This window comes from Passer domesticus, chromosome 7 (genome assembly GCF_036417665.1).
Source record: "Passer domesticus isolate bPasDom1 chromosome 7, bPasDom1.hap1, whole genome shotgun sequence".
Classification (NCBI taxonomy): domain Eukaryota; kingdom Metazoa; phylum Chordata; class Aves; order Passeriformes; family Passeridae; genus Passer; species Passer domesticus.
In genome coordinates this window covers 12,885,222-12,899,996 of record NC_087480.1, presented here as the reverse complement: position 1 = coordinate 12,899,996, position 14,775 = coordinate 12,885,222, and the positions used below count along the sequence as shown (strand labels likewise).

The following is a 14,775-nucleotide window of genomic DNA, read 5'->3' as shown; positions in this document are numbered from 1 at the left end:
AAAACCCTCCACCACATAAAGAAAAAAACAGAGGAAAAGAAATGCTGGCAGGAAGTGGGAATTACATGCCTTAGCTGGAAAGTTTTACATGTACATCTTCAAGAAGCCTTCTCCTTTCTTCCCCACAAGTAAGCAGCCACTCCATAATCCCCCAGCACTCTAACAGGGGCTGCTCTTGAGTTCATTTCTACCACCAGCCTGAGGCTACCAAGCTCTGTCAGCCCCACTATCAGACATAATTCCTGTGAGAGAGAAGCTTTAGAACCCCTGATGCCTCTGTCACTACTTAAAAAAAGAGGTCATTCCTCAGTACAGCCATAAGAACCTGAAGCTGGAGATCTGCCAGCCTTTTGGGGTTGAGGGAGGCTTTCAGTCCACAGCATGGGCCATGTACTCTGTGTGTGTGTGCATGGTTGCACACAATTTTTTTAAAGGAGTCTTTATTATAAGCATGAGGAAAATATATTTTGCAAGAGCCTCTTGCTATATATGCTACTTATGCAAAAGCCCTGTAGTGTTTTGGCAATGAAGCAGAGGCAGCAGCAGGTGAGAGAATTGATCAACCCCAGCATTGTTGTTGCTAAGAGAAAAGCCAGCCTTGGCCGTACTGTCCTGTAAAATAAATCTGAAGTCTGTGATACCTTCAGGCCATCTCAGTGCTCAACACTCACTAATCTGACCACATAGGACACATTTATCTCCCTTTTCTCCTCAGAAGGAGAGTGGGATTTTTATCATGAATGTCTCATGGAGCATTTTGGTGAAGAAAGTGTCTGGTTTTCTTACACTGGCCATCTGCAGCACTGCTCTTCTGTAAAAGCCTAAGCAACTGTCTATGAACTTCAAAATCTGAATTCCTGGGAGTTTTTTACACTGATAGAGGATAGTGCTAGTGCTGGGTTTGAGACAGGGAGCAAAAGGCTGAAGGAGGGACTCATAGGTGACCAGAAAAGCCATAAAGTAGGTGCTGGAAAGGGCATGATAAATCCTGTAATTAGCCTCTGTCAGCCAGAATAAGGAGAGAAGTGAAAGCTGATCTCTCCTGGAGGTATTCCAGAAAGAGAACAGTAATGAAAGCTAAACACCTTAATTTTTCTTAGGATGAATTCATCTGCCACTGCAAGGTTTGCTGGGGTTGTAGGTGCTCTATTCTGTGCTGGCAGGATCAATCTTCCCAGAAGACATCTCCCTGCCCACAGAGACAGGTCAGGACCAAAATGTGACAGTGAAATTGATTTCAGCAGGGTGTTCTCACGGACAGTGTGCTTGCTTTTCAAAATGCCCAACTTCATGGCAATACTATTAAGTCTAATTTTTGGAACTGTGCAATTTAGTAATAGGCTAAGTCATCTGAGCAATGTACTAAACCAGAGCAAGGTTAGCAAAGAGTTATTTCACATGTGTTTACCTCTGTTGTCTGCTTGTAATACATTTAACATTCAGTATAGATGTTCAGTATAAATTAAAATCCTCAAAGTCTTTATTTCCTGCACAGGAAATAAATGGGCAGCATGAACAGCAGCAACATCAGTTCACTGCCACTGCTGACACTGTGACTCTGCCTTAGGAAACTATTCATTTACTTTAAGTAGGAGAAGACTAAGGATAGGTTGGATTCCCAAAGAAATGAGATAAAGGCCTTTATCACAAAGGGAAACCTAAGGGCATAAAGTGCAAATGAGCAGGGGTACAAGGGGCTGTATGTTGAGGTGTCTGCCTGTCCATTGTGGCAGAGCAAGTGAACTTTGCAAAAGTAACATTCAGGCACTGCACTCTAAAACTACACCTCGTACAGAGAGGGAGACCTTAATAGCAAGACCACAAAATATCAGCACACTTCAGATAAGTTCCAGGGATACAAAAGATGGTTCTCCTGCTAGAACTGTGAAACTGAACAATACTCAGACTGTGGTGACTGTCTGCAGCTGGACAGTAAGGTCACAGGATATCCTTTGAAACAAGCCTTTTGCTGCTTATTCCGTGAAGGAAGTTTGGGGAAAACTTCTTGTTTCTCTTATAAAGGATTCTTGACCTTTTCTATGTTTCTTTTGCCTCTTCAATTTTTAATCATGTGATTAACATGATGAAGTACAGCTATGCAGTAAACCCAGCAAGGAATGGATTTTTTTATTATTTGTTAGCCTTCTGGAGGGTTGAACCAAATATACATTTTAGAAAAATCATCAGTAAATAAGACAATAGCAATTACTGAGTTTTAGTTACCAATAGATCTTTTTTATTTTCACAATAGGATTATCATCCAGTAGGCTTTGGTAATTTATGATCAATTTGTAACAAATTAATTTCCAGGAAATTATGTTTCAAACCACAATTTCAATGTGGATCTTTTTTCTTAAACATGGACCATTCAGTACAGTTTTCCAAATTTCTTTCACCAGGGATGTATAGTTCTTTTCCAAATAAAACAATTCTGATGAAAAATCAGGTCTAGCTCTAGAAAGAGTTCCATTCTCTGCCATAGCTGGTAGGGTAAGAACACTTATATCTGCTAGGTTTTATGAGACATTGGCTAGCACTGTTAAATTAACTTGACAGTCACAGAATTCCAGGGTTAGAAGGGATCTCAGGAGATCATCAAGCCCAACTCCCCTGACAAGGCAGAGTCACCTGGGATAGGTTGCAATGATTCTTAGGACTGCAGAAGCAGTAGAATTTGTAATGTCATGTTACAATTTCTTCTTTGTTGAATTGAGGCCTCAAAATTAGTACAAAAAGCAGCTTCTCATCAAGAGCATTTTTATGGGAAAGGAAGACACTGTTTCAAGCCTCTTTTGTCAAGGCACATTAGTACTGAAGCCCTAAAATAAGCAAACATGTTATGAGTTATCTTTGCAGCAGGGCTGCTCGCTGACAGATAACTGTAACAGTTTCTATTGTAAAGTTCACCAAAGACACTGAGTAAACTGAAACCTGTGTGGCAAAAGCAACAATGTTCACAGTATCCACACTGGCTAATTTAAAACCAGCTCAGATGTGTCTACACAAGCAGCCAAGCGCTCCTCAGAGTGCAGTGTGCACTCCGAGCGTGTGTAGCTTTTTTCTCTGTTAAAAAAAAAAAGTATAGAATAGTTCTTCAAGAATTGGAAGAGGCCACATTTGTTATCGCACACTTTCTTATTTAGATTTACACCATTACACTGATGGAAAACAGGGTTTTGGGAAAAACTGCTGATAGAAGCCCAAATATATCCATGTTGTTGCTCAATTAAAGGCAGTTCACATTTCTCAAGGATGAAGGTGACTCCTAAACCACAGACAGACAGATTTAGATTTGGTCACTTAAACTCTTTTTCTTTTTTTCTTTTGTTTTACCCAACCTCCACTGCAACAATGGAAATGAAATTGGCAGTATTTCAAGTACTCCTGAGCATCTCCCTGTGAAGCCATGGAGGTTACTGCATTGCTCAAAGCAGTGATGGGAGCTCTCTGTGGTTCATGCACAGTGAGGGCTCAGTGAACCATTCTGATTTGCTGATACCACATGCTTGGTGACTTGATAGCACAAAAAATGGGTTTTGGCTAAACTATTCCACACATTTGAATCCTGAGGGGAAAATACTAATTTTTAAAACTGTGACATGAGGAGGGCAGCATCTTTTCCATTGTTTTTGGTCCTAGATACAGTAACATTGGCCTTTTTGTCCTCGAGGTGAGACTGACTGGGAACATCACACGCAGAATCTCAAATGCAAGGTTGCCAACTTCATGTCAAAGGCAATTAGCAAGAAAGAAATACAATCTCCTCTGTTGACGTTAGGGGACAGGTAGAGGAGAGTGTAACCAGTGAAGTAAAGAATAAAAAAATGAGGAACACAACACATATATTTATACACACACAAACTGATCCTTCAGGCCTTGGGTTTTGGCTTTCTGATTCCCAGCACAATTCTGGATGGTTTGTTTACTGCACACCATATTCTCCTCCTCCAGAGGAGGTTCAGCTGTATTTAGCACCAATTGTATCATCAGAGAATCAGAGCACAGCACAGTCAATCAGTCGTGGTTCTCAGCTGGCTACTTAGAATAATAGAGAAGGCATTATGTATAAATAAGAGCATGACATAATTTCCAAAACAAATGATAACCTAGGAGGAGATATAAACTATATATATAAAACTTAACTAATGTGGAAGGTATCTTTGTTTTTACTGTACTGTTGAATCGAGTCTCTGGGAAGTCTCTTCTATACTTACAGCACAAAAGATTGTGGCATATTATAAACTTTTTGTGTAGTCACTTGGCTGTTCACCCAGGCAGGCAGAGCTGGTTAGAAACTGGGAAATAAACCTGAGTGCTTCTGAATCAAGAGGGTGAGGGAGCATTCTTGGAAAAAAATTTTTGTCTAAGCTCACTTTCTCAAAATCAAATAGTTTTCAATGAAAATTCAGGGCTTTCAGTTATGCAATGGAAAATACATCTTTTCTTTAGATAGCAGAACCTTCACCTGTAACAGTTCACCAAAAATATAATTTGCATTTTGCAGATGCCAACTATTTTACTTGGTTATTTTTGATCTGTCCTCTTTCAGTTCATTCATCTCTCCTTTGTGATGTAGGAAAGGTTTACTGGCTGGCATACTTTGTCTGGTTCATTCAATCCAAAAGCCAAGCAGGTATTGATAATGATAAATAAAAGCATCATTTTCACATTTTGCAGTCCTTGTTCACAATCTAGAAGTAGTTTGTGCTTATGCCCATGTTTAATCTTTTGTGTAATAATTAAATACCTTCTAACAAAGTAAGTTTATGGGTAAACCACACTACAGAAAAAGTACACCACAGTGCAGGTGCCTCTTCAGCTAATGGTAAAACAAGTAGCACCAAAATCAGGTGTACAGGTAGGAGTCAATCACAGCTACAAGAATCAGGGTAAAACATCCCTGGGCAAAAACTCTCTGATGGATGAGCCTCTGTGTCTTACTGCTTTTCGCATATTCCTCATCTTTTTCCTTCTTATTCAGCACTGGAGTCAGCTGTTGAAATAAGGTCTTAGGGAGCAGAAGCACAATTATTCAGAGGCCATAATTGTTTAAAAAAAAATCAGAAGAAAATTACAAATTAAAGTGGAATGATTGTCTGGTTCACTCTGACTTCCATTTTCTAATCATCCTAAATTATTTTAATGCATGTTTTCAAGCTCAAAATTAGCAAAGGTCCCATGATGTAATTCTCCTAACACCCATTGAATATTACATTATACCAGTCCAATTTCATTTCAATCTTTGGCAGCAGCGTCTGTCACTCAGGGCACATATATAGGGGTTTAGGGACCTCCCACCTGCTCTGTTTCTAGATAATACTTTTAATACATGAAGTTTAGGAGTCATTGTGAAGTTAAAACCAATTTCTTACTTGTAAAGGCCTAGGAATATAAGATTAAAAAAATAACTCTTAAAACATGTTTGTCTTTGAAATATCTTAAATTAATAATCAAAAGCTTGCATCAAGTCTAAAACAAATCAAACTCAGTTGTGAAGATGAGAAATAGGAATTATTAACTGAGTAGCAAGGCTGATGGAGGCTCAATGAGATCATTTTGTTCAAAGATTAAAGGCGATGAACACTGAAATAGTTGAGGAGGATGGCTACAAACACATCTGACTAGAGCTGCTAAATTCAGTAATGATCAAAAGTTAATTATCAAAGCAGAGAACTACTCAACACAGACAATTTGAGTCAATAGCTAAGCAGCTGAGAAAAGAAGTAATTTGGAAGAAGTATTTTCCTATAATGAAGTTATATAAAAGACGTACATTTCAAAGAAACCTGCCTAAAACAAGATTGCATTCTTCCTGATCAGAGAAAAATAATTAGCTCTAATTGACAGACCTGCTGCACACCAAATATTTTCAAACAATATGTTTCTGCATCAAAGCTTAATGTGTAGAGTTACTCAATGTCACTTTGATTTTGCCTTCCTTTATCTTCTGCCACTGGGCATGCTCATGATATCGCAACAAATACGCTTTGAAAAATGAATGAGCAACACCTACAAGACAAATAAAAACAGAAGGACAGATCCTGCATTTCTTTCTCAGTTGGAATCCCTGGCATATTGTGTGCTGTGTTTAACATCACCGCGATCCCACTCAAAGTGAATCCTTTGTAACAGGAAATGACCAGTTGTCTGAGATTCCAGCATTAAACTGGGCTGGCATGTGGATTAACCCAAGCACTTGTAATGGTTTTTCAGTTTTGTATAAACAAGCATTTGTGTGAAGGACACTGTTCCTCCAACATCTGCCTTAAGAGTCAGGAAAGTGTGATTTTCTGGTAACAAAGGAAAAAAAAGGTGGTAATTCTCCATGTAAAAATCTAGAAGTTTCACAGTCCGAAAAAACAAAATATATCTGTAATTCTTTCTTCCTGAAACTGCTACCTTTCTTTCAGGGTAAATGGTTGTGATAGACATAGCTAAGTGGTCAAAAATCAAACATGCATTTCAGACTCTGCTCTTTAATATTCTGTGACTTTGACATTGCCAGTTCTCACTCTCTGAAATATCTTCATCTTCTTTAATCTTTCATGTAAACAGTTTAGGTCACACCATCACGCATGTGCTCTCCAGAATATATTCTGCTGTTCTTTGTATTAAATCAACTGCATTATCATTATTTACTTGTGATCCTAGACACTCTCCTCTCTGCTGTTTCCTCTTCTTTATCTGTATTTTGATACCTGGTTTTGTGTAGTGATTTTTTTAATAATTCAGGGGAAAACCTTGATTTAGATGCAGGTTTCACATGCTTGAACTCAGAATTGTTATGGTCCATCTATTTGGTGTATAGAAGAGTCAAAGAAAATACCACTCTACAGTCTAAAATAAAATTCTGACATTGTGGAAGAATGTTTTTGAGCTTTAAAAATAATTTTAGTCTCCTGCAAGATGACACTGAAACTAGGATTTTAGTGGGAAGTTTGGGAAACTGAAATGCCATTTTTGATGGAGTTTAAGTTCATTTTAAATTAAGCATTTTTGTGTTGTTACGTGTGGTTTATGACTTAGAAAGTTTCTTAATAGCATGCTTCTGACTCTGCATTTGAAAAGAGACACAATCACATTATCTCACTGTTGAGGCAGGGACCCCATTTCATCATAAGCTTGTTTAAGAAGGCATAATTAGGCTTGGGTTTTTCTCAATTACTTGTGCAATCTGAAGTTGAGCATTTCCTGAGGTTTAAGTGTTTTATTTAGCACCCCTACTGTACAATTAATGTAATTGATTCCTATCATGCATTAGTTGATTTATTCTTTAGATGGAAAATATAATCCAAACGAAACAAACACATTTTTCTTTGCAAGCCAGGAGCCAGCCCAGAGGATTGCTGTTGCACCATCCAAGCTCTCACAAGCTCTAATTCTTTCTCCCAAATTTTAAACTCATTATTAGGGATTTTCATGGATTTAAATGCAGATATTACCTTTGCTATGATGGGAGGCAAATGTGCCAAAACAGCAGGTATTTTGAAAAACTAGCCCCATTGTAGAGCTCAAGGGAAAATTCATTCTGGCAAATTTTGGAACCCAGTTGTGCAGATCCCAGAGGTTTCAAAAGTTCATAATTTTTCATAAAGGATTTAATTTGTCAAGGGCTTATATGAGAATTTTTCTGAACCACTATTATTCACACTTCCTATGTAGGAACCATCTCTAAGTATAGCAGAGGTTCAAGTTCCTCACCATAACCCTTCTCCTAAATGTCGGCAGGCTTTGTAAAAATACCTCTAGAGGTAATTAGGCACTAAAACTTTCCTTTCTATAATGGGTTTATGGATCAGTTGTCTTAATTCTGCCTCTTGCTACTCTCTGTGCTTGTAATCTCACCAACCATCTGACCACTTTCCACATTTAAATCTATTACAACCTTGTTCTGCAAACACCAGGAGGAATTCTCCGAAATAATGCAACACTAGCTTTCTCTGCCAGTTACATTTCCATCCCTCTTCCTTTAAAATATTATTTACCTATTCTGCACAAAACAAGAGTGGGATGCAAGGTCGGTTCAGATTACATAATTATGCCAGAGAAGCATTAAAGGGAAAAGTCTCCGCTAACATCTCGAGCGGCTTAAGCGGCGTGATAGACTGGCGCGGCGCTGCCATCGCTGCCCCCAGCTGTGTTGCTTAGCAACATTTTAATTCAAGAAGAATCGAAGGAGATGAAATCCCCGTGGAGAGGGAAACAGAAATAAGAGGGCCGTTGACAGATGATCTGAGTTGTTTCTTCTAATATACTGTGAAGATCACTGGCTCTTTTCATGAATGATAAATGGACTGTACACAGATCAATGGGTTCAGCAATAAACTGGAACCAGGCTCCATGTCTGAGGTGGTGCAGGCCGAGGGGCCCAAAGATTTACTCATTTAGATGATTTGGAGTGTGTTTTCTCAAAGGTTTCACAAGAGGAAATTGATCTGAACATTTGGTCATCTCTTGCCCTTTTCTGTTGCTGGTGAATAAAAACAGTTTTGGAAATGGAATCCGTTCTTCCCTCTATTTCTTTCCTGTTGTTGTTCTTGCTCCTGATAGGGACAGATAGCTTGTGACAAAGGGGCCAGACCTCAGAGTGGGAAATGAAGTAACAGCCCTGAATGAGCAGTTGCTAAAGACTGGTGGCCATTAAAAATAAACAAACTCCACTGATATCACAAACTGGGACAGGAGCCTTTCAGACCCAGCACTATCTCTGAATGGTCCCACAGCCTGGGATGTTGCTGCTGAAGAGCTCCCATGGCTGATGTTTGCTTGCTTTGGTGTGGCTCTTGCTTAATGATTTGTTTCCCCCACCCCTCTTGTGTTTACAGGCTGCCGAAAAGACAAAATTGAGAAACATTCCTGTAAAGTAAGTTATTTTTATATCCCTTTGAAAATGCAAGTTTAATGACATTGTTGTATACAGTGACTAAAAAGACTGTAAGAGGGGTGATGCAGGAGATAATAGAATTCATGTTGCCCCTAATCATAGTAGTAAAAAGGTCAGTATCATTGAGGAAATCTTTCGATTTCTCATGTGTCCCTAATGATTGCACTCCTCAAGTTTCATCCAGTTTCCATAAATTAATGTGTTGTCTATGAATAGCTGCCAAATAATCACAATCATACTCAATACATAGCGCTTCTAGCCTTGGGGAGGTTTGTACATGCAAAAAAGATTATGATTTTTAATTGCAATCCTCGAGAAGGTCTGACGGGGGAAATAACTGGGAATGTGCCAAATAATTTCTGGGCACATGGGAATCTTTTGCACCTATGTATCAAGGTTTTGCTGTCCTGTTGATTAGAAGCTCTTTCTCCCTCTGTGCATGTGCCTCTCTCACACCATACACACATGCGTGTTTCTGCTCTTTGCACAGCGCTTTGTGAAGGATGAGCAAGCTACCAGGGAGCAATTTCAAGGGCATTTTATGATAAGTTCTTAAATCTTAGGGCACTAGCAGCAACACTCAACCATATATCATTGAATTAAGAAAGTTGCTGTATACATGTCCTGGCTCTTTGAGAAAAGGCATTTTCAGTTAAAGCTAACAGCATCAGTTACTCTGCTTAAATAATGAATACTCCAGTCCTAATGGGCTCTTATGTACCAATAAAAACACATATTTAAACTTCAGTAGTATTCATAGCAGTTTAGCTACGTCCCAGTCACTGTATATTCCTGCTAGAGTTCTTGTTTTTTTAGTAGTTTGCTGATAATGCTAACTTTTAGACTGGAGTGGGTTTGTAAGAACATGCACTGACAGGACTCCCCAGTCATTGTGTTCTAGCACACATAACAGAAGAGTACAGTTCTATTTGTCACTTGTATTCCATCATGTATAGTCATTCACACCTTATAAAGTGAACACAAAATGTGTATGAACACTCCTTGGAGTGATTAGGCGATATGTCAGATGACCATAAATCACTTTCTCCTTATGTTTCATTCAGTCTGATAAAAATTAGAAATAGGATCCAGCAAGGACCTGATAGCATGTGAAACTTGTAATAAGACAAGGGACCTTTCTTGCCTATAGGACTAGTTCAAATTCAGTGCAAGCTGAATTAAAGTAATTGTTAGCTGGGGGTTGTTTAATAGAGAGTGAAATGAGCTGCGTTTTCACCTCACATTATACAGGATCCAGGAGCTGCAAGGTGATGAAATTCCTGGGGAACAGTTCCAAAATAATCATTTATCAATCATACACTTTTTTAATACATTTTGAGTCAAATTCTCAAGAACGACTCAACTGAATTGTATCTTCCCACTTATAACAGAGCCATTGAGCACTGCAGTTAATAAATAGAATGTATGTGCCACTGAAGCCAAGTTAATCCACCAGAAAGATTTGGGATTTGGGGGGAAAGGGTGATTTAGGTTGTTTTTATAGGACTTGAGTAAGGGTAACATTTTGAGATGGAAGAAGGCCAGATGGACAGTCTCACTCTTTCCCCTTACATGTGTGTATTTCACCCTGTCACGTTTCCCCCAACTGGTTGTTTAACTTCTCCTTGACTATGGTCGTGGTGGCAGCTTCAATTAGTACCCTAGGGGATCATTATACACATTAATTACACTGTGCATAACAAAACAGCTGAAAAATCTGCCTAGTTTTGTTCAGTGATGTAACTATTTAAGGTACCTGGATACAAGTATGAGCGTATGCTAAAGCTCTCTGGGTAAAGAAAGAACAGTGTCTTTAAGATAACAGTAGTAGCCATGGATTGCATTTACATAAGTGTCAGAGCCACACTTAGTACAGCTCAGGCTTGGCCAGCTTTTGGTTGCTGCTTTTGTAGCTCTCAAATGTCAAGGAGAATTTCACTTGAATTTTAATGTTCTTCAGCTATGCAAAATAAAGTTAGTAGCTTCCATTGTCATAAGGGCTGAAAGCTGTACAGATTCCTTCTACCATATGTGACTTATCACATACATTTTTAAAAACACATTTTTATTATTAAGACATATGTGATAGTACACTTCTGCAAATGTGAATTGCTTTTGGCTAAAAGCCATGCACTAATAAGTAGAGTTGAATCTAACTGCATTTGACATCTGCTATAATATATATATTTTTTTTACATATATAAATATATATATAAAATATTCGCAGTTGTCATTAGCATAAAAAATTTCCTTGTTTTTACCTTATGCTGACACAGTTCTTGTGTTCCAAAACTGAAGCAAAAATCACTTCCTTTTAAAGACTGTAGGTTATATAAAGTCCTTGGACAGAGCCAATAGTGCCACCATTTAATGTATTAGTTTAGGAGCATGATGAAGATTTCTATAGAAATCGTCTATTTACTTTTCATTGCTCAGTTCATTAATGTTGCTGGTGTAATATTTGGTAGGAATTTTACTGTTCTTTTATGTTCTCTGGAATCCCTACAGCATTAAATAAGGCAGAAATACAAGGAAAGGGGGGAAAACAAGGAAGTTTTCTCTTTGCAGTTCAGTAAGGCAGCCAAGCAGCTGGTTTCTCAATGCCCAAGGGTATGTTGGTTCTCAGACTATCTTGGGAGCTTCCTGATGGCCCAAGCAGGTGCAGTGGCACTTGGCTGCTTCAGAAAGAAAGCTTGGCTTCAATTCCGTGGTGCTTGTAGTACTGGAAGGCACAAGGCATCCTCAGAACTCATCTTTATGTATTGGTACCATCATCTTACATAATAGTACTATAAATAAGCACTCAGAAAATAGCTAAGAAAACTCTGTATCTGCAGAACCGATTTTTTTTTTCCCCAAAAGCATAAGACCCTTTTCTGAGGGTGTATGACGCCAAGGTGGGCCCCATATCTGCTCAATCCGTTACATTTAACTGATATATACTCTCCTGGCCTTGTTATGTAAGGAGCACTTGCTTTCTCCCATTGGTTTTATCCATGTTTACACTGAGAGTCTGTGATACAAAAGGGATTCATGGATGTGAAGTCCTACATGCTTGTTTTCTTCCTGGTCCTTATCAAGCTGTTCCTATCCCTGCATCTGAAAGAGGCAACATGACTTAAAAAATTTCACTCTGTGGAGGGTTTCTGATTTCTAAAAATTTGTTACATGAGAGATGGTTTTGAATTAGGGCAGATCCAGAGGAACTAATCTTTTATATACCCTGTTATTTAGTGCAAGAGGGGGAAAACAGTGATAACATTAAAACCCCACCATAGCTTTTTTCTGAAACACAGATTTCTTTCTGAGCTTGTGTGGACAAAGGGAGCTCACATCAGCATAAAATTTAGAGGAATCATGTTCTTGTTGACTTGGATCACATCACTTGTCCTGAGGTGGGCTGAGCTGCAGGATCCCCCCAAATCCAGGATAGTCCCCACTCTCAACTACAGATGCACTTGGCTTGGCAGTCTCTACACTGACGTGGACTGGAGGTCAGCCAGCCCAGGGCTTTGTCTCTGCCAGCAGCAGAAGGTGGGGGGCAAAGAACAGCAATTACAGAGACCTCCTGCATGGGGAGTATCCTCCCACCTTCCTGCACACAGCATTGTGCACTTCCACAAACACACATCCTGTGTTTAGGAGGCACCAGTGGACTTACTTTCCATGCAAAGTGTTTCATGAAGCCAGTTTATACCTCCTGTCACCACAACGTTGTGTGACACTGAGCACCATAGTGTGTGGAAAAGCAATCTTTTTGTTTGTTTTAAACCCTTTCCCTCATATTTTCACTGGAATCCACTCAAGTAGTTATTCTTTCAGAAAAGATAAAATGATGAGTCACTTTTCTTCATTCTTGATATTACATCCCTCTGTTGTATAGAACAAGGAGTCTTCCAGATCCACTAAGAATGTGGATTAGCCCACCAGTGAACTATACAGACACAAGGCAAGTCTCCCTGCAATTGAAAAGGAAGACTCTGTGTCTGCTGTGTTGGGCAGAAACAGTGTTAGGAAGATTATCATGTTCTTTTCAGGTTACCATACAAAGAGATGAGTTATGTGCATGGCAAAGCCCTTCTGACTATGGACTGAAAATAATGTCACTCTAAACAAATGTCTCAGATTACAGTTTGTGAAAATGACCAGATGGATTCCTTGGGAAAATGTGGGCAGGTGAAAGAATGGTTTGGCTAAAACTTGATGCCATCCAACACTATAAAATGCAAGGGTTTTGTAAGGAAGAAATTAGAATTTTTAAATGGAAAATGAATTCTCTTAAGAGTGTAGTTATGTAGTCCATGAAATTCTGTAGAACTGTGAAAATATTGGAAGCAACTTCTTGCTTCAGGGAAGAAAACATTGCTTTCCTTGAGTGTCCTTTATACTCCCTTCTTTTATAGTCCCTTTTAAAACCTTCAGTAGAAAGTAATGGCATTTTCCCCAAACACCTGCATATGCTTAAATTTGCTGTAGTTTTAATGACTTCCAGATACATGTTTTGAGATTACAGCTTGTGTTAAAATCCTGCTGCAAAATATATTTGTTTTCCATCAGCCACAAGTTTGTTAACCAGCAAGATTTCTGGTGTTTATTGTCTTTTCCTGCCATAAAATTCATCTTCTGCTCTGAAGGGCATCTGACTTGACTTGGTATGGTTTTCTGTCCCAACCATCATTGGAAATGCAATCCATTAACATTTGATATCTTGACATTTCAATTGACCTCTCATTTGCAAAGCGCAGTGGTATTTTTCGTGGCCTTTTCATCCTTGATTATACATGGGATAGGAGTGCCTGTTTCTCCTGACTGCACTTTAAAAATATCTTTGTTTTACCAGCTGGAGTGGCACCTTGTTTTTGCCTCCTTGGCTAGACCTTATTCTGCATGGAAGGTCTGAGTTCTAAGCAAATCATGCAGAGCCAAAGGATTTTCTTATTGACTCACTAAGCAGGAGGGCGAGCGGGTCAGGCTCCGAGGGTCACTTAATGTATGCAGCAATAGCAGTAAGCATAAACAGGTCTCCTCCTCCCACTGGCAAAAATGCAGGCCAGTGGGCTGACTCTGAAAGTTGTTTTGTTTTTGAGCAGCCAGATCAGGCACCTGTACCCAATAGAAGTAGGGAAGAGGCAGCATGCTGTTGGTACACATGCAGCTCTTCAACTGCAGGTATCTCCTGCAGGTATCTTCTGTGTTTAAAAAGGGATGAAAAAAGTGTGTCATGACAAGGTTGAAAACGCCTCCCGTTCATGGATAATTGTATGGGAGGATAGCCACATATATGTATGGGAAAGGGGGTCAATTTAACTTCAATATAAGGAAAAGTTTTTGAACATTCAAGGTCAGGTTGGACAGGGTTCTGAGCAACCTGATCTAGTTGAAGATGTCCTTGCTCAGTGCAGGGGGGGTTGGGCTGACCTTTGTAAGATCCCTTCCAACCCAAATTATTCTATCCTTCTGTGTATATATTTATATATCTATGTACATACATGGATGCACAGGCACCTGTGGGCCATAGGTACCCATAGACATTTCTCTGTATGTACAGGACATTTACTAACACACCACTTTTAAAGAAACAAAACCCCAAACCTGCTATAAGCAATTTCCACATGCCACCTGTTTATCTCTGATTCTAAACCTTCCTTCCTGACATTTCTCTTCAGACTATTTCTGGCGAACCTCTAAATCAGACAGCACCAATTCAATTAGTTCTAAAAATCCATTATAACATAGTGCCTAAACTGCCTGCCCATATTCATTTCTCAAAGAAATCCATTCATATTTATGTTTTAATACTTTAAGTCTAGCATGCAAAAGCACTCAAATCCCCAGCAGAAATCCAGGGAAAAGCCCACTTACAGGCAATTATAGACAATGTTCTTTAGCCC

At 39.1% G+C, this 14,775-nt stretch overlaps 1 protein-coding gene across 4 annotated transcripts in view; it reads left to right on the top strand.

The window, feature by feature from the left end:
* The window catches only part of AFF2 (ALF transcription elongation factor 2), a 323,604-nt gene that overhangs the window by 243,627 nt on the left and 65,202 nt on the right, over window positions 1-14,775 (top strand). For all 4 annotated transcript variants that reach the window (XM_064426942.1, XM_064426944.1, XM_064426941.1 and 1 more), the window contains exon 9: window positions 8,826-8,863. In XM_064426942.1, coding sequence (XP_064283012.1) covers window positions 8,826-8,863 — 38 coding nt within the window. The remainder of the gene's footprint in view (window positions 1-8,825; window positions 8,864-14,775) is intronic.